This window comes from Archocentrus centrarchus, unplaced genomic scaffold (assembly GCF_007364275.1).
Source record: "Archocentrus centrarchus isolate MPI-CPG fArcCen1 unplaced genomic scaffold, fArcCen1 scaffold_30_ctg1, whole genome shotgun sequence".
Classification (NCBI taxonomy): Eukaryota; Metazoa; Chordata; class Actinopteri; order Cichliformes; family Cichlidae; genus Archocentrus; species Archocentrus centrarchus.
Window position 1 is genome coordinate 513,908 of NW_022060259.1, and position 27,915 is coordinate 541,822.

Consider the following 27,915-nt stretch of genomic DNA (forward strand, 5'->3'; position numbering starts at 1 on the left):
CTGTTCATTCAGTCTGTTTACATGTTTTGTTATCTTACACAGGAGGAAGCACTTTGGTAAAGTTTACTTCACTGCAGACTGGCTTTTTAAAGAATAAGTCAGCCATTTGCTATTTTTGCTCTGTATCTTTCTGTTTACATTTTAATAGCACAGCTGTTAGTCTTTTCTTATGAAGGAAAAAAGCATTTATTTATTGGAGGAGCATTATTATTTAAATATGCCACTGGTTTATTTTTGAGATATTTCTCATGTACATCTACAGCTGAATGTTAATAAAAGTGTCTGTGTGATATTTGGGACATGTAGCTTTGACTCAGAAGCGCCTTTTTGTTTATACCTTTGGGAAGAAAAAATATCAAGATATATTCTGTATATCGCTATTCAGGTAAAAAAAAATATTGAGATATTATTTTGGTCCATATTCCCCAGCCCTACTAGTTCTAAACATATTTAGGGTGTTTTTTTTACTGTACTTTTTGTCTCTTTTTCTTTACTTTTTGACAGCGGGTTTACCAAAAGAAGCCATCTTATGTCACGCTATGAACTGTAAGAACCCTCAACATAGCGCTGAGTTATGCACTATGTATGAGAATGTTGTGACGTCCCTTCTTACCTCAAGTAAGCCTCTGTATAAAACTAGCTCACATGGTATCAAGCCAGACTGGAATGACTATGGAGGGGAGCTTCATGGAGGCCAGAAGGGCTCTTAAAGCATGGGTTGATTCGGGTAAACAGGGCCCTTTGTTTGAGTATAAAAAACAGGCAAATGCAAGTTTAAAATGTGCTTTAAGATTTATAAAGAGAAATAAAAATAGTATGAGGTCTGACTCTCTTGCAAGAAAGTTAAAAAATAATGTCAAGGACTTTTGGAAAGAATTTAAGAAAATAAATAATTGCAAAACATCACTGCCAACTACTATTGATTGAAATTACTAAGTTATGGCAGGAGCACTACACTGAGCTGTTTAATTGTGTCAAAAGTAGCAGTTATGTGGTAGGTGAGAATGTGATTGTCTCCCCTCAAGAAATGCATAATGCAATCATGACATTGAAAGACAATAAGGCATGTGGTATGGATAACATTTGTACTGAGCATCTGAAAAATGCAAGTAGAAAACTGTCCACTACTTTCTATGTGTTTCACTGGCTTTTTAGTCTCCAAAGATGTTATTCCTCTCACCTACAGCCTCAATTGCAAGTACATGCAAATAATCAATTATGCAAATTGGGTGATGACGTCATATAGCGAGTTCTAGCGAATTTTAGGACAGCCAATAGCTACTTTCCTTACTGAAGAGTTGTCAACAGTGGTCAAGAGTCGTAATCATGACTGTTCTTAGGTAAAATTGGATGAAAAGTAACCATAAATGGTCTCGGGGTGCTTTACTGTTGACACAGGATGCATGGTAGCCCTCACCTTTTCTCCTCTGGATAATAATTTTTCTGGATGCCCCAAACAATTGAATATGGACTTCATCAGAGAAAATTACTTTCTTGGGTGCCCTGAAGCCTTCTTCACAACAATTGAGCTTCTGTCCTTGAAGTTCTTGATGATCCGATAAGTGGTTGATTTAAGTGCAATCTTACTAGCAACCATATTCTTGCCCATGAAGGCCTTTTTATGCATGCAATGATGACTGCACATTCTTCCTTGCAGATAGCCATGGCTAACAGAGGAAGAACAATGATTTCAAGCCCCACACTGCTTTTAAAGCATCCAGACTGCTATTCTAACTCAATCAGCATGACTGATTGAACCTTGTCTTCATCAAAAATCACTGAAACAATATTTGCAGGTCCTTCTGTGGCAGGGCTGAAATGAGGTGGAAATTAGGTTTTTGGGATTAAGTTCATTTTTATGGCAAAGACGGAACTTTGCACTTAATTGCAATTCATCTTCATAACATTCTGAAGTATATGCAAATTGTCATAATAAAAACCAAAGCAGCAAATTTTGTGAAAACTTTGTCCGTAAATATTTTTATGTTATGCCATGTTCCTCTTTTAGTCCACGATGTTTTGAATAGAAATATACTTTTTTCTGCATACCATTATAAAACTTTAGTTACTCAGTATTTTGCAGATTAATTGCATTATCAAGCTTCCCAGCAATATATACGTAGTTAAAACTATCAACAGTTGGAACGTTAAAGAGATATATTATGATGCAATAATACTTTATATTATGGTATATGATGCCTGAAGATTATGCCCAAATTTCTTTCTTTTTTTTTTGGACTAATATCTTAACTCACCTTTATTTATAAAGCACTTTAAAATCAATGCCATTGGACAAAGTGTTGTCCACAAGTAAAAACAAACATGTTTACATATAAAAACAAAACAACATGAAAAATATACAAACAAAAGACAGTGTATAGAGTCATGAAAACAATAAGAGCCAACATCTCAGACTGAATTAAAAGCCAAAGAGAAGAAATGAATCTTTGTTTATATTTGTAAATAGGCTGTTAACAGGATTCAGGAAGGGTTATATATGAAATTGAAGAAAAAAAAGAAGCTCGTTTGCAGGCATCCTTATGAGCTTATTGTACCAACTCCGTATGAACCAATCCTTTTCGTCACATAAAAGATCTTTATAGAACTATTAAAAGTCACTTTGCCAAAAACTGATTGGAACTTTTACCTTGTGACCAAAATGTTCTTTCTGCCTCAAAAATTCCTTGATATTATTCCTGATCAGATGTTCGACAGATTAAAATTCAGCAGCTGATTTACAACAGTTTAATTACCGTCAGTCATTTTTTTGTAAGATGATCACTTTTTGCCTGAGGACTTTTGTTGCACTTCACCTTCTATTAGTGTGCTTTAAAACATATAATAGGGATATATATTACAATATTTAAGATGCGTTACACTGTCTGACATTAAATGTCCACTGAATTATTAAACTAGTATTAAACTATTACTACTATATGCCTGATTTCTAGTGTCGGAATAATAATAATAATCTTGGTCCTTGGACTAGGCCCAGTTTGATCAGGTTATTGAGGATGCGGTTTGTAGTCCTGGTAGTCTGGTTGTTAGGATTCCTGGGTTCTGTCTCTAGATGGGGCCCTCTACCAAAAGGGGGGTTTGCCATATGTACGCGTGAGTGCTTGCAGGCGTCTGCCTTCAGCTCTTTTCTGCGCCAGGACAGAGGCCAATGCAGGACCTAGAGCTCAGAAGCAGCCACTCGGCTCTCGTCTCTCTTTAGTGGACTGCAAACGGGATGAACGCGCGCCTGGTTCCCTCTCTGATCCTGCATCTGTCCCACACCTTCGTGTCTGACCTGGAAAGTGCGCTTTCTCTCCGGCCACTGCTGCGGACAGAAAACAAGAAGACCAAAAAGAAGGACTTCGGCTCAAACAGTTCGATCATATAGTTCTCGGACTTGCTGAACGCTGGTTAGTGAAAACGTACGCCATGCTCACCTTCCTGAAGACTTTGCCCTGGATTTTTGTGTTGTCTCTCAATCTGGGATGTGACGGTGAGTTTCTTTCAGACTCCAAAAGAATTTGGGTTAACGTGAGAAGTGATGGGCTGAACAACATAAAGAGTAGCCAATAAGTACAGAGTTGTTTTACAGACTCTATATATATAGTATACTGTAGATTTGCACATTTCACATTAGTTGTCTGTCTTGAAAGTGAGTTTGTGTTATTCCCATGTTTTCCTCCTGCGAGGAGATGGTCTTAGAAAATAGATGGAGGATTTGTAGTCCAAGTGTAGAAGTTGTTTAGAGATGGGGTTTCCCTTGTTTAAAGATTCTTTTCAAAGAGAGCAAGCATCCCTTACTGCTGCTTAAATATCCTGCTTTGCACACACCGACGAGCCATTCCCTTTTAATCTCTTTATTCATTCGGTGTCCTTTAATCGTTTCATACTTTGTCCATTGAGTTGCTTAAAATTTCAAGTTAAGTGTATTATTATATTTGCTATATTTGTTGAATCATTCGCACGTTTGATGGCTTTAAGGGGGTTGTGTGTGCGTACGTGCGTGCGTGCGTGTGTGTGTGTGTGTGTGCGGGGGGGCTCCTAGAAGTATCTGTGACCACTTAAGCACTCTTTGTCCTCTTTCAGCTTGTTGACGTGTGCTCCTTGCAGCGCCTAGTATTCATGAAAAAGGTGTCTGACTCAGACTCAAAGGACCACTGTGTAGTTGTCATGTTAATTGCACGCATAGCGAGGTGATCTCGCGTCTTTGTCAGTCATGCTAATTCATTTACTCCCCCTGCGGGAAGCGAGAGCTCTGCAGATTTCCTGTTTTCAGCTTCGTCTCTGAGAACTTACCATTTGGTCTAAAGTGAAAAGAGCGTGGGGGTGGGGCGCAGAGAGCTAAATGATTAGCACATTCTCCTCCTCCTTTCTGCCGCAGCATTTCTTTTAACTGTGGTCACTGGGACTGAAGAAGCTGCGCATGGGTCTGTGCTTTAAAAAAGAAAACGATGAGCACCTTGAGGTTTTTGCAGGATAAGTAAAAATACAGCTATTTTTCTTTTGTGGCAGTTTTTCTTAATTCATACATAAGTGAATATGCACCACCTTTGACTCATGCATTCCTGTTTTAACAGGACTTTAAAGTTCCAAAATATGGGGCAAGACAATATGTTGGATCCCCACTTTAACAATACTAAGATTTATTTTCTGATACTTTTACAGGAATTTCAAGAACAATGCATGTGATATTGCACAGATTAAAAAAATATAAAAAGTAATTTTTTTTCTTAATTTAATTTAAAAAGAAAAACTTTCATATATTCTACATCATTACACACCAAGTTAAATATTTCAAGCCTTTTTATTTTCATTTTGAGAAATAAAGTATCTCAAATTATTTGAATATTTTCTAAGATCAGTTTAAAAAGGATTTACAATACAGAAATGATTTGGCTCCTGCTGGAAAATGAAGTGCTCTCAACTCTCCTGGCCGACAGATTCTGTGCCTCTTCCCTCTTCTTGATCTTGATTTCCAAATAACATGTAACATTTACTTTCATCTGAAAAGACTTTGGACCACTAAGCAACAGTCCACTTCTTTTGTCATTAGCCACATAAGATTCTTCTGACACTGTCTCTGGTTCAGGAGTAGTTTTAGGAATGGGAATGCTCTAGCCCCTTTCCTGAAAACATCTGGATTTGGTGGCTCCTGATGCACTGACACCAGCCTTAGTCCACTCCTTGTGATGCTCTCCAAAGTTTTTGGATCAACTTTTCTTGACAATACTCCTCTCAATCTTCAGTCCTCTCATCCCGGTTGTTTGCGCACCTTTTCCTACCACACTTTTCCCCTCCAGTCAACTTTCCATCAGCGTGCTTTGATACAGCACTCTGCAAACAGCTGTGCAGCTGTGGAGGATGATTGTTTGGACAACTGTCAGATCTGCAGTCTTCCATATAATTGTGATTATGTGCACTGAACAAGACTGTTTATAATGTTTGAATGGCAATTTACTCAAAATGAAATATTCTAATAATTTCAGCAGCAGGATTTCTGATTTTCATAAGCCGTGAGCCATGAGCTAGTGTCCCATTTTTATTCACTTGTTAAATACAGGAAAGCCATTAACAGACAAACCAGCTCTAATCTTTTATTTTTATTTATTTATTTATTTTACCAAGTAAAATGTTTTTGACAACCAGTTCTCATTTACAAACACGGCCTGGCCGAGAGGCCCCAATAGAAACAGGTCCACGACACATAGATACACATAAAAATAAATATACCAAAAATAAAAATCAGATTAACATGAAGCAAGCATGTAAATCATGAGAACTGAATAAGAAGCAGGAGTAAGAAGAACAGATGAGTTAGCATCAAGGGGAGAGAGGGGAAACTAGTGTGTGTGTGACTGTGTGCATGTATGAATATATATAGGGGAAAGACATGCCATTTTCATCTCCATTATCCATCATCCCACTGATACAACTTCTGTAGAAGAAGCAGAGCCTGGGGACGAGGGGGACGACTCGCCCATTACTGGGGGCAAGGTCTAAACAACTACTTGGAGGCAAGGCCCCTGGGGTGGATGAGATTCGCCCCGAGTTCCTGAAGGCTCAGGACATCGTAGGACTGTCTTGCTCGGCACGCCTCTGCAACATCGTCTGGAGAGCTGGGCGGTGCCTCTGGATTAGCAGACTGGGGTGGTGGCTTTCATCTTTAAGAAGGGGGGCCGGAGGGTGCGCTACAACTATAGGGCAATCACACTCCTCAGCCTTCCCGGAAAGGTCTGTGCCAGGGTGCTGGAAAGTAGGGCTGCTTGATTATGGCAAAAAAAATCATAATCACAGTAATTTTAGTCAATATTGAAATCGTTTTTTTTTTTAAACACGATTAGTCATTGACTAGATTTCAATTGTTCTGACTGCTCAGAGAGCAGTCAGAACAATTGAAATCTAGTGCACTTCTACAGTTTCTTAAAAATAAATACTAAATTGATAATAAAATACAGAATATATAAATAAAAGATAAAAATAGATAAATAAATTGCAATATAAATAAATACATCATAAATTAAACAAATAATAAATAAATAAATAGAAAGGTAATGCCAGTTATCACAACTAATACTACTAGGAAGAATTAGGACCAAGTTATTTAGACCAATTAAATTTGCTCACATTTTAATGACTGCCACAACAGACTGGCAGATTCTGTACATGTATTCAAAGGCTTGGTATTAACATTGGTGCGCTAGAGACATTTCCCTTGCTAATCATGCCCTGTGATTGGTAGGGACATAAAGGATGTTATTTGATATTGGCAGGGACGTGTCTCCATCGTCCCAGCCTAATTCTATGCCCCTGAGTCCAGTCGGGCTGGCCCATTATAGCCGAGAGCAAACAGAACACACGTTGAGCTTCAGACTAAATCAGAATTATTCAGGCCAACACAGCAAATACGTATGGTGCAGGTCCCACTGTGCAGCAAATCTCCGTCGTGTCCTCGTGGTGTACATGCAGTGCAGCTGACAGAAATAAATAAAATGCCAGGACTTTTTTCCCTCTTGGGCCTTTTTTTGTTTCATGTTTCATTTGTTTCATTTGTCCCTCCACCTCTTTGTTCATTCCCTCACATCCATTCCGATAGTTTTGGCAATTGTGAGTCCTTATATTGATGCTATGATTATTATTCCCTATATTGAGATGATTATTGTTATTCTTGCACTGATAAATTCAAAAACTCTGGGGAAAAGTAGTTGGAAGTGCACAGGAGGCATCATCAGTGGTGAACGGGCCACATAAGAATCATTGCAGGCTGCATCGACCAGATCAGTTGTTACATTTTTTGGGAGATGTAGGTCAGTTGATGCCAAAAAAACCCAAACCAAAACAACACACAAAAAAAAAAAAACATCAGGCAACGTCGTAGGTTACTGCATCAAATTTAGACATAAGAGTATACTTGCAGAGCGTAATGTGACATCTTTAATAATCAATTTTTGTTGATAGCACTGTTTTTGTTATTATTTGGAGCCGAAATCGAAATCAAAACTCGATTAATTGCACAGCCCTACTGGAAAGAAGAGTTCCTCCTTTAGTCAAACCTCAGATTCATCAGGTAATGGCCTCCAGCTCTCACTGGAGTTGTTCGCAGCTGAGTGTGAAGCTGCAGATATGAGAATCAGCTTCTTCAAGTCCTCAGCTGAAAAGTTGCTGCCCCAAGTGGAAGAGTATCTCTGGGTCTTGTTCAGGAGTCAGGGAAGAGGGGAGTGGGAAATTGACTGATGGATTGGAGCTGTGGCTGCAGTGATGCAGGTGCTATATCAGTCCATTATGGTGGAGAGATGGTTAGTAAAAGCAAAGCTGTTGATTTACCGATTGATCTACGTCCCTACCCTCACCTATGGTCACGAGCTTTGAGTAGTGACTGAAAGAACAAGATCATAGATCCAAGTGGCGGAAATGAACTTTCTGTGAAGGGTGGCTGGCCTCTCCCTTAGAGATAGGGTGCAGTCATTTGAAGGGGCCCAGAGTAGAGCTGCTAGTTGAGGTGGTTCGGGTATCAGACTAGGATGCCTCCTGGACACCTCCTGGGTGAGGTGTTCTGGGCATGTCCTACCTGAAGGATTTAGTGATTTAGTGAAATAAATGGAAAGTAATGGCTGGATAAGAGGTACAAAATAAACTGACTCAGACACGCCAAGATGATGCCATCATTCACAACATCCTTTGCTTATCTGAAGTGAGCAGGCTAAGCAGGGTATTCCAGATGTCCTTCCAGACCTTTTGGTAATCCTTTGGTAACTGACCATTTTTCTACTTCTCAAAAAACATGACGACCATTTCCAAGTTAATGGGGTGCATTTTCAGGTTTTTTTGGTAAGTGAAGTGGTTCTTATATAGCACTTTTCTACTCGAGCACTCAAAGTGCTTTATAGTATAAAGAAGACGAGTTATATAAAGTTTATACACCCATTCACACACACATTCAGAGAAGCACTTTTTCCTACATCTAAGGCCTCGTTTACACAACGCCGTTTCCAAATGAAAATGGCGTCGTTTTGATGCGTTTCGGCCTTCTGTTTACATGACAACGGAGTGAAAATGATGTGTTTTGGAAACGAGGTCCAGAGTGGAGCGTTTCAGAAACGCACTGGCTTGCGTTCTCGTGTAAACGCTTGAAACTGGCGTGATTTGAAAACGGTTGACTCGCACATGCGTACTATGGTTGCGACGGCCACAGTTTTCCGCTCATGCACAAATTGATAAACCGTACTCGCGGATTCACGAGTGCTTCTTGTGCTTTTCTTGTGTTTTTACCGTTTTGTAATTCAGCGTTGTGTGCAGCAGTGATCCAACCTCATCGTCAGTCCACACAAAACCTCTCACATTGGCTGTTTTGTAAGTAATGAACAATTTGCTACGCTTCGTACTGTGTCCCTCCACGCATGCGCGTCTTGTGTAAACAAGCTTTACAAAGAGAAAACTAACACCAACTTGTGGCCTGGCATGGGAACTACATCGTTTTCATTGTTTCACGTGTCGCCCTGTAAACGCAGATCGTTTCTGAAACGCTATCGTGTAAATGGAATCCTGAAATGCATCAAAACGTCACTGTTTCCAGTGGAAACGGCGTTGTGTAAACGGGGCCTAAGTGTTTTCTATCTAACATTCACACACATTCACTCTCCGATGAGCACATCAGGAACAACTCAGGGTTCAGTATCTTGCCTAAGAATACTTTTGGCATGCAGATTGGAGCAGCCAGGGATTAGTAGATGACCTGCTCTACCTCCTGAGCCACAGCCACCCCAATTTATTCCCAATACAGTGGAATGCAACACAATGAATTCTTTCACAGGGAGATTGTGAAAGGGAGCCCTGATCTCCGTTTGAACAAAGACAGTTTCTTAGTAGTGTCATGCTTTCACGCTATTGAAAACTTTCACACCAGCCAATAAACATTTTTACCTTTAGTCAGGTACACACGTTTGTCTTAAGAATATCTCTGCCTTTGGTGTGTTGTCCTGTGTCTTGTTACGTCAGGAGCTACTCAAGGATTCTTTATTGTCATTAGCATTGCATTTACATGCAGTGGAACTAAATTCTGTCCTCAGGTCCCAGTGTTGCCCTTGTAATAGCTATAACAGTTTTCAGACTATATTAAAGAAGAATAAATATAAAAGTAACAATAAATATAAAAATAAAAAAATAAAAATGTGGAATAAAGGTAGTGACACGTGGTGCCAGAGCAGTGACTTGTGAGACTGACAGCAGCATGAGTGTATGCAATGATTGATGGAGGGAAAGCAGTGCAGCTACACAGCCCCCCAACAGTCTCACAGCTTCAGGGAAGAAGCTGTTCCTCAGTCTGGTGGTCCTGCTCTTAATGCTTCTCAGCCTCCTGCCTGAGGGGAGGGGAACAAAAAGTGTGCGTGCTGGGTGTGTGAATTCCTTCAGGATGCAGGTGGCCCTTTTCCTGCATCTGGAGGTGTAAAGGTCTGTGGTGGTGGAGAAGCTGACTCCAACAGTCCTCTGTACGGCCTTCACCACCCTCTGCAGAGCTTTCTTCTCTGCTGCAGAGCAGCTTCCGTGCCACACAGTGATGCAGGAGCCCAGGATGCTCTCCACCACACATCTGTAGAATGAGGAGAGGACTGAGCTGCCAGCATGCCTCAGCTTCCTGAGGAAGTAGAGGTGCTGATGCGCCTTCCTGACCAGACTGGAAGTTTTGTTGTCCCAAGTGAGGTCGCTACTTAGGTGTACACCCAAGTATCTGTAGCTGGGGACCACTTCCACCGCAGATCCTGGACTCATCATTGTCAGCAATGTGTCCGACCACTGCTGTGTCATCTGCAAACTTCACAGTATGACAGCCTGGGTGTTTTGCTGAGCAGTCATGTGAGCAGGGTGAACAGAAGAGGGCTCAGCACACAGCCCTGGGGACAGCCAGTGCTGAGGATGATGGGGGGAGGAGGAGACATTGAAAAGATGGAGAGAAGAAGATAAGAAGTTTGGTTTTGCCAATAAAATGACTCAGAGAGGTTTAGTTTATCTTAAAGCCATATGCATCACTTACCCTCCTTTATTTTGTAACAGATTTTCATTCCTATATTTTGTTGTTACATTAAAGGTATAATTTTAACATTACATTATATTTAACATAACACCGGATTCAAATTACTAAAAAACTGGACCATTGTTATATAATTTGTTGATTTTATTTGCTTTACTAAATCAAATGCTTCAGATGATTTTTAAATGGAGAGAAATCCACATTTTAAAAGATTATTAGAGGTATTAGGAGTAAATTTTATTAATTTTTATGATCAGTTGCTTGCAATGACTTTAGTGAGTAGATTTTTTTAAAGAAGGTGCTGTACTGTAGGTATTCAAATTTCACTTTTTCAATATCGAAAACCTAACTGAAATGAGCAAACTCACACTGGAAATCAAATTAAACTGAAGTGAACTGCAAACAACAGTAAAAACATATAAAAAGTGATAATCAATAAAAAAAATACTAAACTTTGCTCATACTTAAAAATAATGATTTTGGACTCTGGAAAAGCTTGAAAAATAAATGATACCAACTGATCTTATTCAGCTGTCCTATAAACAGTTTACAGAAATCTTTTTATGATTTTCAGTTGCCTCATGATGCAGCGATACATACCGACCCCCAGAAACATCGCTGGGCTGTATTATTATCTTGTCAGTTACGACTGATGCCCTCTGGTCATGAAGGATTTTGCCAAACATCTGTATTACAAAGAAACCAGCTGTAAAGTTTAGGATTTGAAATATCCTCCCTTCCACTCCTGTTTTACAGTGAAAACACTGCAGATCCATTTCATGTAAAATGAGCTACAGTAACAAACTCATTTCTCATGTGAACATTAAGAAATGAGGGACTGACACATGTGTCTCAAGTTCAGGGAGAGCAGTGGTCATATGAAAGGAACATGCGTTTTAGTTTAACACAGGAGGCTTTTCTGGAAGCTTGGTAAGCTGAAGAGAGTCCCCAGTTGTAATTATAACAGGCCTGTGAAGGAGAAACGTGTAAAGATTGAACAAAAGTTGCTGTGTGAGCAAATAACAAACTAGAAACAACCATAACGAATCTTGCAAACATCCTCAGTAAATATTCACCTTAATCTCACAGCAGTTGGTGAATCAGTCAAGAAATATATTAGATTTGTGCATGATCAGGAAAAAAAAAGGAGCCCTGTAATATCACCACAAGCTTTTTCTGTAGAACATTGCGCTGTTTCCAGTTTCATCTTTTAACTCAGAGCAGGTTGTCGCTGAGACGCCGTGTTTCAAACGTGTTGGCGTTCATGGGCAACAGCGCAAGTGAAATTACGCCAATAATTTCACAGTGTTTTGAAACCCTTTGGATTTTTCCAATGGGACAAACCATCATGACGATAATGCAACGATAATGCCCTGCGACAGACTATACAGTGGGTACGGAAAGTATTCAGACCCCTTTAAATTTTTTCACTCTTTGTTTCATTGCAGCCATTTGCTAAAATCAAAAAAGTTCATTTTATTTCTCATTAATGTACACTTAGCACTGCACCTTGACAGGAAAAAACAGAAATGTAGAAATTTTAGCAAATTTATTAAAAAATAAAAACTGAAATATCACATGGTCATAAGTATTCAGACCCTTTGCTGTGACGCTCATAATTAACTCACATGCTGTCCATTTCCTCTGATCCTCCTTGAGATGGTTCTACTCCTTCATTGGAGTCCAGCTGTGTTTAATTAAACTGATTGGACTTGATTAGGAAAGGCACACACCTGTCTATATAAGACCTCACAGCTCACAGTGCATGTCAGAGCAAATGAGAATCATTCGAATCGAAGGAACTGCCCAAGGAGCTCAGAGACAGAATTGTGGTGAGGCACAGATCTGGCCAAGGTTACAAAAGAATTTCTGCAGCACTCAAGGTTCCTAAGAGCACAGTGGCCTCCATAATCCTTAAATGGAAGAAGTTTGGGACAACCAGAACTCTTCCTAGACCTGGCCGTCCAGCCAAACTGTGCAATCGTGGGAGAAGAGCCTTGGTGAGAGAGGTAAAGAAGAACCCAAAGATCACTGTGGCTGAGCTCAGAAGATGAAGTAGGGAGATGGGAGAAAGTTCCATAAAGTCAACTATCACTGCAGCCCTCCACCAGTCGGGGCTTTATGGCAGAGTGGCCCAACAGAAGCCTCTCCTCAGTGCAAGACATATGAAAGTCTGCATAGAGTTTGCCAAAAAACACATGAAGGACTCCCAGACTATGAGAAACAAGATTCTCTGGTCTGGTGAGATGAAGATTGAACTTTTTGGCGTTAATTTTAAGCGGTATGTGTTGAGAAAACCAGGCACTGCTCATCACCTGCCCAATACAATCCCAACAGTGAAACATGGTGGTGGCAGCATCATGCTATGGGGGTGTTTTTCAGCTGCAGGGACAGGACCACTGGTTGCAATTGAAGGAAAGATGAATGCGACCAAGTACAGAGATATCCTGGAAGAAAACCTCTTCCAGAGTGCTCAGGACCTCAGACTGGGCCGAAGGTTCACCTTCCAACAAGACAATGACCCTAAGCACACAGCTAAAATAACAAAGGAGTGGCTTCACAACAACTCTGTGACCATTCTTGACTGGCCCAGCCAGAGCCCTGACCTAAACCCAAGTGAGCATCTCTGGAGAGACCTGAAAATGGCCGTCCACCAACGTTCACCATCCAACCTGACGGAACTGGAGAGGATCTGCAAGAAAGAATGGCAGAGGATCCCAAATCCAAGTGTGAAAAACTTGTTGCATCATTCCCAAGAAGACTCATGGCTGTACTAGCTTAAAAGGGTGCTTCTACTCAATACTGAGCAAAGGGTCTGAATATTTATGACCATGTGATATTTCAGTTTTTCTTTTTTAATAAAGTTGCAAAAATTTCTACATTTCTGTTTTTTTTCTGTCAAGATGGGGTGCTGAGTGTACATTAATGAGAAATAAAATGAACTTTTCTGATTTTAGCAAATGGCTGCAATGAAACAAAGAGTGAAAAATTTAAAGGGGTCTGAATAATTTCCGTACCCACTGTAGATGGTCACAGTGGGTCCAATGGTCCCTGAACCTGGTTCTGCTGGAGGTTTCTTCCTGTTAAAAGGGAGTTTTTCTATCCTACTGTTGTTGGGATTTTCTTTCTACTATTACTGGTTCTTTATCTTACAATATCAAGTGTCTTGAGGTAACTGTTGCTGTGATTTGTCACTATATAAATAAAACTGAACTGAATTGAAAATTGGACTAATTAGAGCAATATGAGACATTCCCACAGACTGGGCAATTCAATTCAATTCAATTCAATTCAGTTCAGTTCAGTTCAATTCACATGAAGTTAGAGATTAGTTGTTTTAATGTAATTGATCCTATGCTGCTGCTGCTTTGTGGGTTCCGTTTTGAGTACATGTGTTGATATCATAAATTGGCCTATCTGGATTTATTTGTAATGAGCAATCATGGAGGCATAATGTTGACATTCTGCTGTACTGCTGTAGTGTCTAGGAGGAACGGAGGAGAAGGAAAACACGTTTGCAGGAGGAAAAACAGTTTGATATAGTTTGACTGTAGAACTCTTTGATCCCTTAATGCTACATTGTGTTGCTGCAGCATTCTGTACATGTTTAGTGTTGATGTGTGGAGTGTAAAGAGTACAGTACTGATTAGTTCAACTGAAAGAATGGAACAGCTGCAGAAGAAAATTTCCAAAAGCAGAGCGCATTTTGCACGCAGATGAGAAATCAGAGTTCCTGAGGCTTTGTTGAAAGAACAGATGATTATGTGCCAGACAGATGTGTTGCAGTGTACAGAGTTATTGCTTAAGGTATGACAAATTTCCTGTATCTGTTCTTGTAGTCTCCTTGCTAAATCAGTCAGTTACTGGAAGTCCTCTGCTGACTGTCTAATAAGTGGTGGAGATGGTGGTCAGTGTTGTCCTTGATGGAAAAACTGTCATGGTTCCTGGATCTTGGAGGGTTTAGGGTTTTTTCCTAGTTTTGATTATTGTTTGATTATGCTTCTGTATTTTCAGGGTTTTGTTTCACACCTACTTCTGTTCTTGGTGTATCCATGTTTCTCCCTTGTGTTTCTGTGTCTGGCTTAGTCTTGTCTTTGTCCTTACCATCTCCTGTCTGAAGTCAGGCTTGTCTCTGTGTTTGTTTACCTTTTTGTCTTTGTGCCAAGTTCAGACGTTTGAGTCTGTGTCTCACTGTTAGTTTCTTCCTGTCTTATTTTGATAGTCTCTTGTCTCATGTGTTTTGGATTCAGTCCTTTGTTCCATGTTTTCCTGGTGATTGTTGGTTTTTGGATATTTAGCTCCTTTTCTGCTTCCTGGAGTAGTCTGTGTTTAGTGAATGAACTCAGCATTAAAGCATTCACGACTGCCTCTCGAGACCACACTCTGCCTGCCACACAGCCAGCCTCGACAAAAACATCTTTTGCAGTGATGTCACCACAGCTTCAAATGTATCTCATTTGAAATAAACCACAGAGACAGCTGCTCTGATGAATTTTTTCAGTCTGTTGGTGACACCAGCTCCAATGTTTTGGCCCATGCAGAGAACAGCGCTTTCCACAACCGACAAATAGAAAATCTCCAACAGTTTGCTGCATGTGTTGAAGGATCATTCTCTTCTTGTATACAGGTTTAGTGTTGGTCTTCCAGTGCAACCTGTTCACTCTGCAGGGAGTGCAGTGAGAGTGTGGGGTTGGAGGAGGCAGCAGAAAGCTCTGAACTAATCCTGTTAGACATTTTGAAGCAATTGTTTAGCTTATTTGCTCTCTCCAGGCTGCCCACTGGTTGTCTGTTTGTCACCTTAAACCTAGTAATTTTCGTCATACCATTCCACACATCCCTTGTGCTGATCTGAAATTTAGCCTTCTTCCTGTAGGAGTCTATTGCATTTCCTCAGTTTCACCCTTAGGTCGTGCTGCACCCTCCTCGGTTCCTGACTGCACCCAGACCTGAAGGCTTCTTCTTTTAATTAAAGAATTCTTTCAGGTCCCTGGTTATCCAGGGATTTCTGTTCACAAAGCAACATTCAGTCAGAGCTGGCAAAGGGGTTTGTTCACAGAATTTGATATTTTCTGTGATGCAACCAGTCAAACTGGTAGTGTCCTTGCCGTGTGATTCACAAAGTGCAGTCCACTCTGTGGACTCAACGCAATCCTGCAGTGTCTCTAAAGCCTCATCTATCCACCTCCTAACAACAAGTCGTCATTTAACAAGAAGAACATATTTTGGTGTCAGCTCGATTAGACTGTGGTCGGATCTTCTGAGGAGGGAAAAAAGTGGTACTGTATCCATTAGTAGCATTCAGATACAGCAGGTCTAGTACTCTGTTTTCTTTAGTGGCACAGCTGGAATACTGTTGAAAAGTTTATAATGTGCTATCCAGTGACATGTTTTAAAGCCATGGGTAATAACCATAAAAGCACTAGAATCTTGGGTTAGCAGGTGTGCTACAGTGGAGTGAATGATGTCACATGCTACCTCTGCATCGGCCAATGGTTGAACGTAAACAGCAATAACAATAACAGAGAATAATTTCTTGGCAATATGAACGTATTCCAATGGCTATCAGTTCAATATCCAGGCCACAGAAGTGATGAACAAAATTTTATCTTATTATATTTGGGGGGCTTGTGAAAAAATCACAAGAACATTCAAGCTGCTAGCCAACTGTGGTGCATCAAGTATGGCTCCACTGACATATATAGATCATACTCCCTTTGTGCATTTGGGGGGTTTTCTCAGCTCTTTGGTTACATTGGCTGGATCAGCTGTTAAACTGTGCTACATAAATTGTATAATCTATTTAATAATAGAGGATCCATCCCCTTCAACACAAACTCAGGGGTCAAAAGTCAACAAAAGTCCATGGCTTTTGTGAAGTAGTTTGAATGTTTAGGACATTTTTCACAAAAATATTTTGCTGCAGGAACTGAAATGTGTATTTGTCAGCTCTGTGCTACCCAGAAGAAGAGATTATGTATACTTTCAGTCTTGCTGAATTCCAACATCTGCCTGGCCAACGTCTGTTTAGATTAGAAGATATTTGGAGCCACGGGCACTGTTGTTGAGTCTGTTCGTAATTATCCTGTTAAAGTGTCCTGGGATGTGTTCTTATGTTTTATGGTGCATACTTCTCTACCTGTGTAACTCTGTTCTGAGAGTCTTTTTAAGTTTATGTGTATTGGTTTTAGATTTCTCACTCATTCTTTCTTAATTGAATAAACAGAAACACAGTCCCAAACATGTGTGCCACTGCACAGTGGGTTCTGGATTATTCAGTGTCCAAGAAAACCCTTTATTTACACAATGCAAATTGTTTCAAAAAGAAAGAAAACAGCAAAGTTCAGACTAATGGTGTTCCAGTTTTCATATTAAAGCATTTTGAAAAGAGTGTTATGAGCCAATGAGCTGATGTCCCAAAGAGCTGCCATACAAAATATGCAGCAGAAGATGCAACAAACACACTCAGCAGCCTGTAGTCATTGTTATGATTTATTTTACAAGTGATAGAATATAGAATAAGTGAAATGTTATTTCACTGCAGCTGTCTCCTATCAGCTCTACAGTTGTGTGTGTGAAGCCTAGATAATACTCTCTTGCTGACATGGATGGTTCGAGACCCGACAGCGGTCCATGTAAAAGTCAATCCTGTTATACTTCTTTGAAGTCTGCTTGAAGTTTGTCGTTTGAGGTGCATGTGTAATTGCTGCATTATAATGTAAATTCTGTGGAAATGTTTGCACAGTCACAAAACAGAGGTAGACATGCAGACGTCCACATGGACCTTCAAGGGCAGTGTCTGATGACCAAAATTTAGGTCAGTATTCATGATTCAGCTGACCAAAAAGGACACAAAAGGCTCATCTTTGATGATCCCCGAGACTTTTGGGAAAAGATTCTGATGAGAGAAAAGTTGAATATTTTGGAAGCTTTTCGTCTGTAAAACTAACACAGAATTACATGAAAAGAGCATCATCATCATCATCAACCATGAACTCTGCTCTCTGCCAGAAAATCCTGAAGGAAAATATCTGGCCATCAGTTCTTGCACTGAAGCTCAAGTGCACTGTGGTTATGTAGTAGGATAATGATCTGAAACACATGAGCAAGTCCACCGCTGAATATCGCAGACAACAAACAAAATGAAAGTTCTGGAGTGGCCTAGTCAACGTCCAAACTTAATCCAACTGAGATGCTTTGGCATGATCTTAAACAGGCCGTTCATGCTTGAAAACCATCCAGTGTCACCCAATTAAAACAAGTCTGCAAAGAAAAGTGGGTCAAAATTCTGCCACAGTGATGTGAAAAACTCATTGCCAGTTATCACAAATACTTGATTGCAGTTCTAGCTGCCAAAGATAGCACAATCAGTTATGAACGTTTAAAAAGTTGAACTAAAATAACTTTAATTTTATGGTCATTCTCGTTTTTTGCAAAAACTTCATCTCTTATTACAAGAAAATGCACAATTTGTCCGGTGGGTGATAATAGGGGACTTGAGTGATCGGACTGATAGAGTCAAAAGTTCTGTCATATAGTCATGTATCCGGATCATATCCTGATCAAATGTTGCATGTAAGTGGACCACAGTGAGATGCTTCTCACTGCAACAATTTACAATGTGTCTTTTTTTCAGTTGACATTTGGCCAAAAATATGCGTTAAATGGAGTTTCCAAATTCAAGTAGCTGCAAATCCAGATTTTTTTTTTTAATCTTGACCTAATTATGGTAAAAATGTAATCAGGTGATCAAGGAGTCACTGGCCATATTTTGTGCAAATTTGGTATGAATGGAACTCGTAGTTTGGTGAAATATCCTTAACAAATAAACAAACAGACAAACATACCAAAAACAACAACCCGCTCCCACCTCTGGGGGTGGAGTAATAATGAGTGGCTCAATACTACAGTGACATATTTATCACTTTATGGGAGGCAACAGCACCAAATGTCATTTAAGAGGTGTGCAAAAATGAGTCAGGGGTTTGACATTTTTCTAGTCAATAAAATATGAATTGCCTGATTGCCTTTTTGAAGCAGGTGACCAGAGCTGTACAGTAGCCATCACCAGAAACAAAGAAAACACTAAAAATATGCATTCATTAAGTGTATCAGTAGATTCTTCTTATTTAGCGATATATTTGATCCTCCAGCCCACTGTTGACAAACTTGTCATTGACTAAGCAGCGATTATTTTTTAATTCCTTCGGAATGGTGCATGCATAGTTGGTGCATTGTAAAGTCTATGCACATAGGTCTACGCTGAAATAGAAGGCCAGATTGTATTAATGGCCATCATGTAAGTGGTGAAGCATAGTATGTGTTCACGGAGAAAGATTCAAGAAGATTCAAGAAGACTTTATTGTCATTATATGTAAACATATAACAAAATTTGTGTTCCAGAACACCCATCCAAGAGAAATACAAACAGAAACAAACAGGGGGGAACAGGTGTCTGAGGTCGTGCAGCCGTTTTGCCAGCGCTACCTTTAGCAGGAAAACAGACAGAGATACACTGGGATACGTAGGTTAAAAAAAAAAAAACAGATGAGTAATGTCTGCTGAATGCATGCAGTAAGTGTGGTCATGGCAGTCTGCAGGTTTGTGAAAGTAAAGGACTCTTCCTCCTCTTGCTTCTTCTCCTCCTCTTCCTCCAAAGCATCCAGCAGATTCTTTGAGAGACTTGGGCCAAAAAGTTTTGAAGAAAATGGGAGCAGAGTTTTTGTTCACAACTAAATGAAATTCTGCCACTACTTTTCAGTTTTGCTTTACTGCGCTTCCCTCAAACTATTTGGATGGAAGGAAAGAATGACTAATAGCTGTTTTGGAGAAAGATAAACAATTGGCACACACTGGAGCTTTGCTTTAGAATGCCTTCTTTTCCACAGCTAACTCTGGCTTTCAAACAGACCCAAACTGGTATGCACCCGCTTATCTAGGATCCAGTGAAATGGAAATAACTCAGCTCATCCCTCATCATGACCTTTCCAGTGTCATGTATTGTCTTGTCTTTGAGCCTCCAAATGGTCAAACATTTGAAGGGAAGTTTTTTTGTTGTTTTATGTGCTTGCTTTTGTTGTTTTAACTCAGTCATGGGGATGGGGTTACTCTTGTGTAAGCTGCTTTGATGATGGGGGCTTGAAGGGTGGAAAGATAGCATCAGAGCCAGAAAGGGAAAATTCCATTGCAGGCAAGTGATACCATCTGACAATCCATGATATAGTCATTATGTCAGAAAGACTGTAAACTTGTTTTCATGTATGTTTATGTCTAGATGATAAGAGTGAATGACCCTGTAATCACGTCTGGATATGGTTTGCGTAGGAGAAGAACTTTGTATTTCCGCTTAGAATTTGGCCCTATAATTTATAGTGGCTTAAATATTTTCAGCCCCCATCACATTTTGCACACTTCTTCATGCTATGGTATACATTTCAAAAACTGACTGGCACATTATTATTCTGTAATAATTAACCCATAACACCCATAACACTGGTATCATCTGCAGAGGAACGGTTTATTTGAAGAGTTTCAGTCAGGTTTCAGAATTCATCACAGTACAGAAACAGCATTGGTGAAGGTTACAAATGATCTTCTTACAGCCTCTGACAGTGGACTCATCTCTGTTCTTGTCCTGTTGGACCTCAGTGCAGCTTTGATACTGTTGACCATAACATTTTATTACAGAGATTAGAGCATACTATAGGTATTAAAGGTACTGCACTGCAGTGGTTTGAATCATATTTATCTAATAGACTCCAATTTGTTCATGTAAATGGGGAGTCTTCTTCACACACTAAGGTTAATTATGGAGTCCCACAGGGTTCTGTGTTAGGACCAATTCTATTTACACTATACATGATTCCCTTAGGCAGTATTATTAGAAAGCATTGCATCAATTTTCATTGTTATGCAGATGATACTCAGCTTTACCTATCAATGAAGCCAGATAACACACATCAATTAGTTAAACTGCAGGAATGTCTTAAAGACATTAAGGCCTGGATGACCTCTAATTTCCTGCTTCTAAATTCAGATCAAACTGAAATTCTTGAACTCGGACCCACAAATCTTAGAAACACGGTGTCTAACTAGAAACTTACTCTGGATGGCATTACTTTGGCTTCCAGTAACACTGGAGGCCAGTAAGACAGTAACACATTTTTGACCAGGATATGTCCTTCAATGCACATATGAAACAAATATGTAGGTCCGCTTTTTTGCATTTGCGCAATATTTCTAAAATTAGAAACATCCTTTCTCAGAGTGATGCTGAAAAGCTAATTCATGCATTTATTACTTCTAGGGTGGACTATTGTAATTCATTATTATCAGGCTGTCCTAAAAGCTCCCTGAAAAGCCTTCAGCTGATCCAAAATGCTGCAGCTAGAGTACTGACAGGGACTAGAAAGAGAGAGCAGATTTCTCCCATACTGGCTTCTCTTCATTGGCTCCCTGTTAAATCTAGAATAGAATTTAAAATCCTTCTCCTCACATACAAGGTCTTGAATAATCAGGCCCCATCTTATCTCAAAGACCTCATAGTACCATATCACCCCAATAGAGCACTTTGCTCTCAGACTGCTGGCTTACTTGTGGTTCCTAGGATACTTAAGAGTAGAATGGGAGGCAGAGCCTTCAGCTTTCAGGCGCCTCTTCTGTGGAACCAGCTTCCAGCTTGGATTCAGGAGACAGACACCCTCTCTATTTTTAAGATTAGGCTTAAAACTTTCCTTTATGATCAAGCTTATAGTTAGGGCTGGATCAGGTGACCCTGAACCATCCCTTAGTTATGCTGCTATAGGCCTAGGCTGCTGGGGGGTTCCCATGATGCACTGTTTCTTTTCATTCACCTTATTTACTTTGTTTATACTCCACTCTGCATTTAATCATTAATTGATATTAATCTCTGGCTCTCTTCCACAGCATGTCTTTCTCTCCCCTCAGCCCAACCGGTCGCAGCAGATGACTGCCCCTCCCTGAGCCTGGTTCTGCTGGAGGTTTCTTCCTGTTAAAAGGGAGTTTTTCCTTTCCACTGTCGCCAAGTGCTGTTCATAGGGGGTCATTTTGACTGTTGGGTTTTCTCTGTATTATTGTAGGGTCTTTACCCACAATTCAAAGCACCTTGAGGCGACTGTTTGTTGTGATTTGGCGCTATATAAATAAAATTGAATTGAATTGAATTGAACCAGTGAAATATCATTATGAATATAAAATGTAAAAAGTTACATCTTTATTTGGAAACAGTATTTATATATGCACTGCAGACATAAACTGAAATTATCAGATAGAAGTGCAACAGAAATTCAGACACAGTCAGATTGGACATTAAGCAGTCACTGTTCACTATAACAAAGTCTGTGTAATGTCCAGTTGCACTGATTTAGACAGATGTGAGCGCAGCTCAGCTAATCTCTTGTGAATTCATCATAGGTAAGTGGTCCTTTGTTCTGTATCATGTGCACTTTATTTGGACCGCAACTTTTAATGCTGTGTTTGGCTTCTCTCATTGTTAGAAAGTTTGAAGTGTGACTCAACTCTGAGTACACCAGACACAGGGTTTCTTCTTGAAAGGTTGTCACCCAGTTAATCACTGCAACCAGGGGCTGGGAATTTAAGGTAGCTGTTTTTATATGTTTTAAAGTCGTTAACTGGGACAGCAGACTAAAATACTAGCTAATTAAATGTTTGTTACTTAGTACTAAATAAGTAAATAAATAAACAAATTAAATAAAATCACAGGTGCCCCTGGCATCTGGGGAAACTCTGTTGCATTACTCATAGGTGTGGTTTGTTGTAGTTACAAGTGTGTTTTATTTAACTGTCAACCACATCCAGCATGATTAGAGTAAAAGTGTTGGTAAACCCTTCGTACACCACGTGCTCAGCAGCAGACAACAGGTAAGAGATCAGCTAGTAAACATAGTCAAGGAGAAGCCAGAGAGTTGATTAGTCCTCAAAAAGAGAAAATTAATTTTCTGGAATAGTTGTGTTGCTCTGTGAAAGTTAAATGGGTCTGTAGGCTATCTCGTAGGATGTAGAGACATTATATAAGAGATAACAGCACGCAAAGAATCCAATCCCATGTTTTTTTGCTCTAAAGGAACTGCCTAAATAAGTGCCCTGAGATTGACTTTGAAATTAGCTTCATTTACCAGTGTATGTAAAAGTAATTGAATTAAATATAGACATTAATAAACAATAATGGGCAGCTATGTCATAGTAGTAATAATAGTAGTAATTTGTCATGGTAACTAGCAACAGAATTATTACACATAGTATTTTTAAATGTGTTTTCATTTGGCACCACATAACAGCCCCATTGAGTGGGTACTTGATATAATGAATGCTTCAGGGCAGTGTGGAGTGTTTATCAGATACACTAACCTTTAACTTTTACAAGGGGTCATAGTTTCTGTGTCTTTTTAGTGAGAAGGTAGCTGTTTGACAAGCGCAATGATTTGCTGAAGGACTACACACATTCCAGCACGTTACATTCAGATTTTCCAGCCCACAATTGGCTTAGGAGAGTAATAATTTAGGATTTCCGTTCTCATTTTTTCCTTGTCTGATTTGGCTTTCCCTGTAGTTCAGTTTAGCAGACAGGATGTTGCTTGTGTGTAAATGACTTCTTCATTTAGCTTATGGAAGGGTAGTTCACCATTTCTTTCTACTGCTGGTCCCACATCTCCCATTCCTCTCTTAACCATTATCAGAGTTGAACCCACTTTGGTCACTTAATTTCACAGCAGTTCTGCTTCAGATTCAAATTCTGACAAATGGTGCAATCATGCAAAAATACAGACATTTTCTGTATTTTAATTATACAAAATTTCTGTTGTTGGGAAACAATGTTGTAGCTTGAAATTTACATAATTTTTACAGATTTTGTATATTTAAGCTAAGGTATGTCTTAAACAATGAAATTATCTAATGACATGATCACACTATTTTTTATTTAAACTTCCAACTTATATATTATGTAATTTTATGTGAAAAAATCTTAATTTTATTTCATAATTAATGTTCAACCAGGATGGCACCTCCACAGGGGCAGTTGCAAGAAGGTTTACTGTTTCTTCAAGCAGTAAACCTTCTTGAAGAAACAGTAAACCAATGATGTCCTGCATTGCTCGTGTAATAACCTATCTCCAGAAACCTCTCCCGCACTGCGGGAAGATAGGCTATTACACGAGCAATGCAGGACATCAACCAAGTCACAGGACCAATCTGTGCCTCTTTGGGCAAGGAGGAACAGAACAAACACTGCCAATCTTTTAGGGGGGCTTGTGCTCACAGCCCAATACCATGCAAATTGATTAGCATTCCTCAGACAATACCAGAACTGGCTGGTCTGCCGTTGGTATCCAGTAATCTTCACAGATGAGAGCAGGTTCACACAGTTTCAGGGAAAGATGACCACCAGCTGCCTGCTGGAAGTGTTTGTCTTCCCTGTTTCATCTTTGCTGGGATATCTCTTGAATAGGCATTAAATACAAAAAACAAGCAAACAAGCAATTAGTAACTAAACATAGACTTTGCTGTAATATACTTTTTTATATACATTACCAATAAAAGCAGCAAAATAATGAAAATTGGCAAAGTGCATGTGTACACAGCTGGGGAACAAGGCACAGCTGAAACTATTCAAGACAGTAATACAAATTGAGTACAAGACACAGGAGGCAAATTAGTACCAAAATAAAAAAGGAAGTGAGAAATAATGGTTTGAAGTTAACTGCTGCCTTGCACTTCCCTAAATTATACAATATTTTTAATGAGTCTGTAATTTCACAGTCATTTAACATTTACTGTTCAAAATAATAACATTTGTGGATCTCTTTAGAATAATATAGAATGTATTTTTATTTTCTATTTTGATTGCTTTTCTGTAATTTTACCAATTCTGGCCAATAATTTAAAATATACACAACTAATATAAAATAATCTGTGAAATTACTATATTTATATCTTTTGATAGTTTACTAATACTTGGACATGTCATTTACTCATTTAAAAAAAATCATACAATTGTTTCCACTATTTCTTTGTGGTAAAAACTTCAAAAAATTACAAAAGGCATCTGTCAATTACCAAACAAATCCATGTAAAATTACAGAAACTAAACTTTGTTTAGTGTCATTTTGTCATCTCTTACTGCTGTTTTCTGTGTGTCATTGTCACTCAGTGAATCAAAATTTAGATGTGTATTTACAGCATCAAACTTGTTACTGTATTTTTACAGTCTTTTTGTATGAAAAAAGTATAAAAACTCAGTAAAAAACATCATGTTTATCAACAAGTACAGGTTTTTCATTTCATATTAGACAGATATTATTATTCAGTCTTATTTTTATAATTTTGCTAATATTTCATATAATAAAATATAATGAAAAATTCTGTAAAATTTATAGGAAAACTTTTTTCTTTTTTTTTTAACAGTGTATGATGGTTAAGCTTTTAGGCAAGAAAGTTTATTGTCAATCTCTTAACCAAGTCTCAAACTTGTATCTTTACTATGAACAGTTGATGCAATAGGCAAAGAATAGATGGAAGGACACAGGTGGACAAAGACTCATGCACAGAGGGTTACATTTTTTAAAGGGTGTTCACTCCACTAACCCTTCAAACGTAGTTCAAAGTTTTAAGGCAGCATTAAGCCTCTAAAGACAACAAATTCACTTTCAGCCTTGCAGTTTTCGTTTTACTTAAAAGGATAGTAAAAATACAGTCACAAATGTAACATAATTTCACAAATACATCATGTTTCTTTTAAAGATAAAACTGTTAAAATCTAGTTTATTGCCATAAATACATATCTAAAATCTGATGCAGTGTTCATTAAATAGCAGATATGTTGTGTCATAATGGAAGTTTAATGGGAAACAACTGTATAATTGGCATTATTCCATCCATCCATCCTGTTAAATTAATCCCAGTCTGCCACATTAATTGCTTGTATATACAGTACCAATCAGAAGTTTTACTCATATGAATGGGTAAGTGTGTCCAAACCTTTGACTGGTACTGTATACGGAACAGAAAATTACACTTTTTTTAATGGTACTTTTCTGGCACCCCAGTTTTTTTTTTTTACAGATTTTTTTTTTATTTTAACAGACTTACTAACATTCACTTTCATCATTGTACAAGTCTGAATGTCTCCTGCATCTTTTGCTCTGTTCACAAAAATACATGATTGCCCAAACATCAGTAATGTTGGGAAAGAAGCAGGGTTGCCCAATTTAAAGCCTTTCCACCTGCTTTCAGTGTTAGTGTCACACTGTCCAAACTAATCTAATGCCAGTTAACAATATAACACCAGACTTTTCACATTCCCACCTCTTTGGACAAATCCCTATCTTAAGAAGGGCAAAGACAACGTCTTTCTTTTAGTAGTCTGAGTATTATCAAAAAGCTCAGAGCAAAGTCAGTAAAAAACAGCCCATGTCTCAGAAAGATGCTGACCACAGTTCTGCTGTATGAAAGATTGCCGTAGGTCACTTTGTGGGCAAGTCTGAATGAAGCAGTAAGGAACAATAATGTAAAACTGTCTGAATGCCAGGATGTTTGGGTCTCAAACATGCCGTATGGGTTGGGCCAGTTGTTAAATCCATCTGATTTAAATATCAGTTTCCTGCCTGTGTAAATATACAATTCAAAAACATGCTAGATTGAAAGACTGATCTCAAAACATTTTAAGCTTATATGAATGGGCATATACAGTGATTCCATTGATATTTAGACTCAAACAAGCAGAATGTCCTTGCTTTCTAAGGCTGCACTTAACTGTAACTGAGAAGGCTCTCAATAACTCCTGTGACAGAAAACCGAGAGGCTGATCAGTGTGCGAGAAACAGAAGAGGCACACAGTGTGTTTAGAATCGGATATCTAAAGAAGGATGGTTGACCAGTATTTGACTCATTTAGACTGGGGCGATAATGTGTGCCACTGTAACAATGTATATGGAGCATGAACTGCAGCAGGTCAAGTGCCAGATTAAAAGATAGAATACAGCTTGTTGTGTTGTGCTTTTAGAGGACAAAGAGAAGTAAAAGCACATTTTAATGAAGGAAGACAGTCTTACACACAAGAGGAGCTGTTGTTAAGGCTAAACTATCCAACCATCTTTTTCAGCTTATCCATTCCGGGTCACAGGGGATGCACCCTAGAAATAAAATAACATATGACATATGTCCACATAGTATTTTCTCAAAAGTCTTAGGACTTAGCCAAGATGATTTTTGGGAAATGTGAGCCGAGCATTTGTATTCCTTTTGGTCAGCAGTGGTTTTTACCTTGGAACTCACAGATGCCATTGTTTCTCCGTCTCTCTTTCTTATTGTTAAATCATGAACTCTGACCTTAACTGAGACAAGTGAGGTCTTTGGCACTTTAGATGTTGTTCTAGGTTATATTAGATTATCTAATAATATTAGATAATTACTAATGTATTACTAATGGTTCTTTTTGTCCATTCTACCTTCTTGCACAGTGCTTTGATGACCATGAGTTGTTTTTAAAGGCTTATGCATGATTAGTTTGGGCAAAAATATTCACAGAACACTTCTCTACTCATATTGAACACTGAACGCAGGACAAGTCACATTCATCCACAAATATTTAATTTAAATTAATTCTTTGCAAAAGAGTTGTATGTTCTATATGGGCTCTTGCAAAACCACAGCATATCCATTTCATTGGAAGAAAAAGATACTTTTCTTTGATGTTTAGTTGTAGCCCTGTTTTTGACCACTAAAGCTCAGATGTATAGGCTTTCCAGAAAATAGCAACAGTATATGTTACTATTGTAAATGTGAACTGTTGCTGATGGTGTTTGAGTGTTTCTATTGATATGAAGGCCTTTTTCTCATAATTAAAAACAAGCAAACAAAGAAAACCAACAAGTTAAAAAACTTCATAGGCAGAGACAGAAAAAAAAAAAAACATGAGCCACACCTTTTCAGCACCTTTTCAGGAACTTAATAGTCTGTGATTAATATAGGCCTCTTACCTGCCTCCTCAGCCAAAATAGGAGAAAAGATACTGAAAGAAAAAGGCTTCCCACCCCTACAGCTACCAGGTGAATTAGGTTAGAGAAAAGGTATTTATAATATCTACACTGTAGACAAAGAGAACTAATCTTCCAGATACAGACAACAAAACATGTAACCAGACGTGCCCTGTTCTAAGTGATATATACAGTACCAGTCAAAAGTTTGGACACACTGATTGTGTCCAAACTTTTGGCTGGTACTGTCAAATCCAGATGCTGTCAGATAAAGGGAAAGGCCTATTTGGCTAAAAGGGGCTTTTTGTCATATCCACTTTTTCCTTCTAGTTTCAAACAGCTGACTGCAGTTTGTGCTCTCCACTTTTCATCCTTAGTAAAATATTA

General features: G+C 38.9%; 1 protein-coding gene across 1 annotated transcript in view; it reads left to right on the forward strand.

The window, feature by feature from the left end:
- Window positions 1–3,160: 3,160 nt before the first annotated feature.
- ror2 (receptor tyrosine kinase-like orphan receptor 2) overlaps window positions 3,161–27,915 on the forward strand; it is a 55,155-nt gene continuing 30,400 nt past the window's right edge. The window contains exon 1 of the mRNA XM_030723890.1: window positions 3,161–3,490. Coding sequence (XP_030579750.1) covers window positions 3,427–3,490 — 64 coding nt within the window. The 5' untranslated portion in view covers window positions 3,161–3,426. The remainder of the gene's footprint in view (window positions 3,491–27,915) is intronic.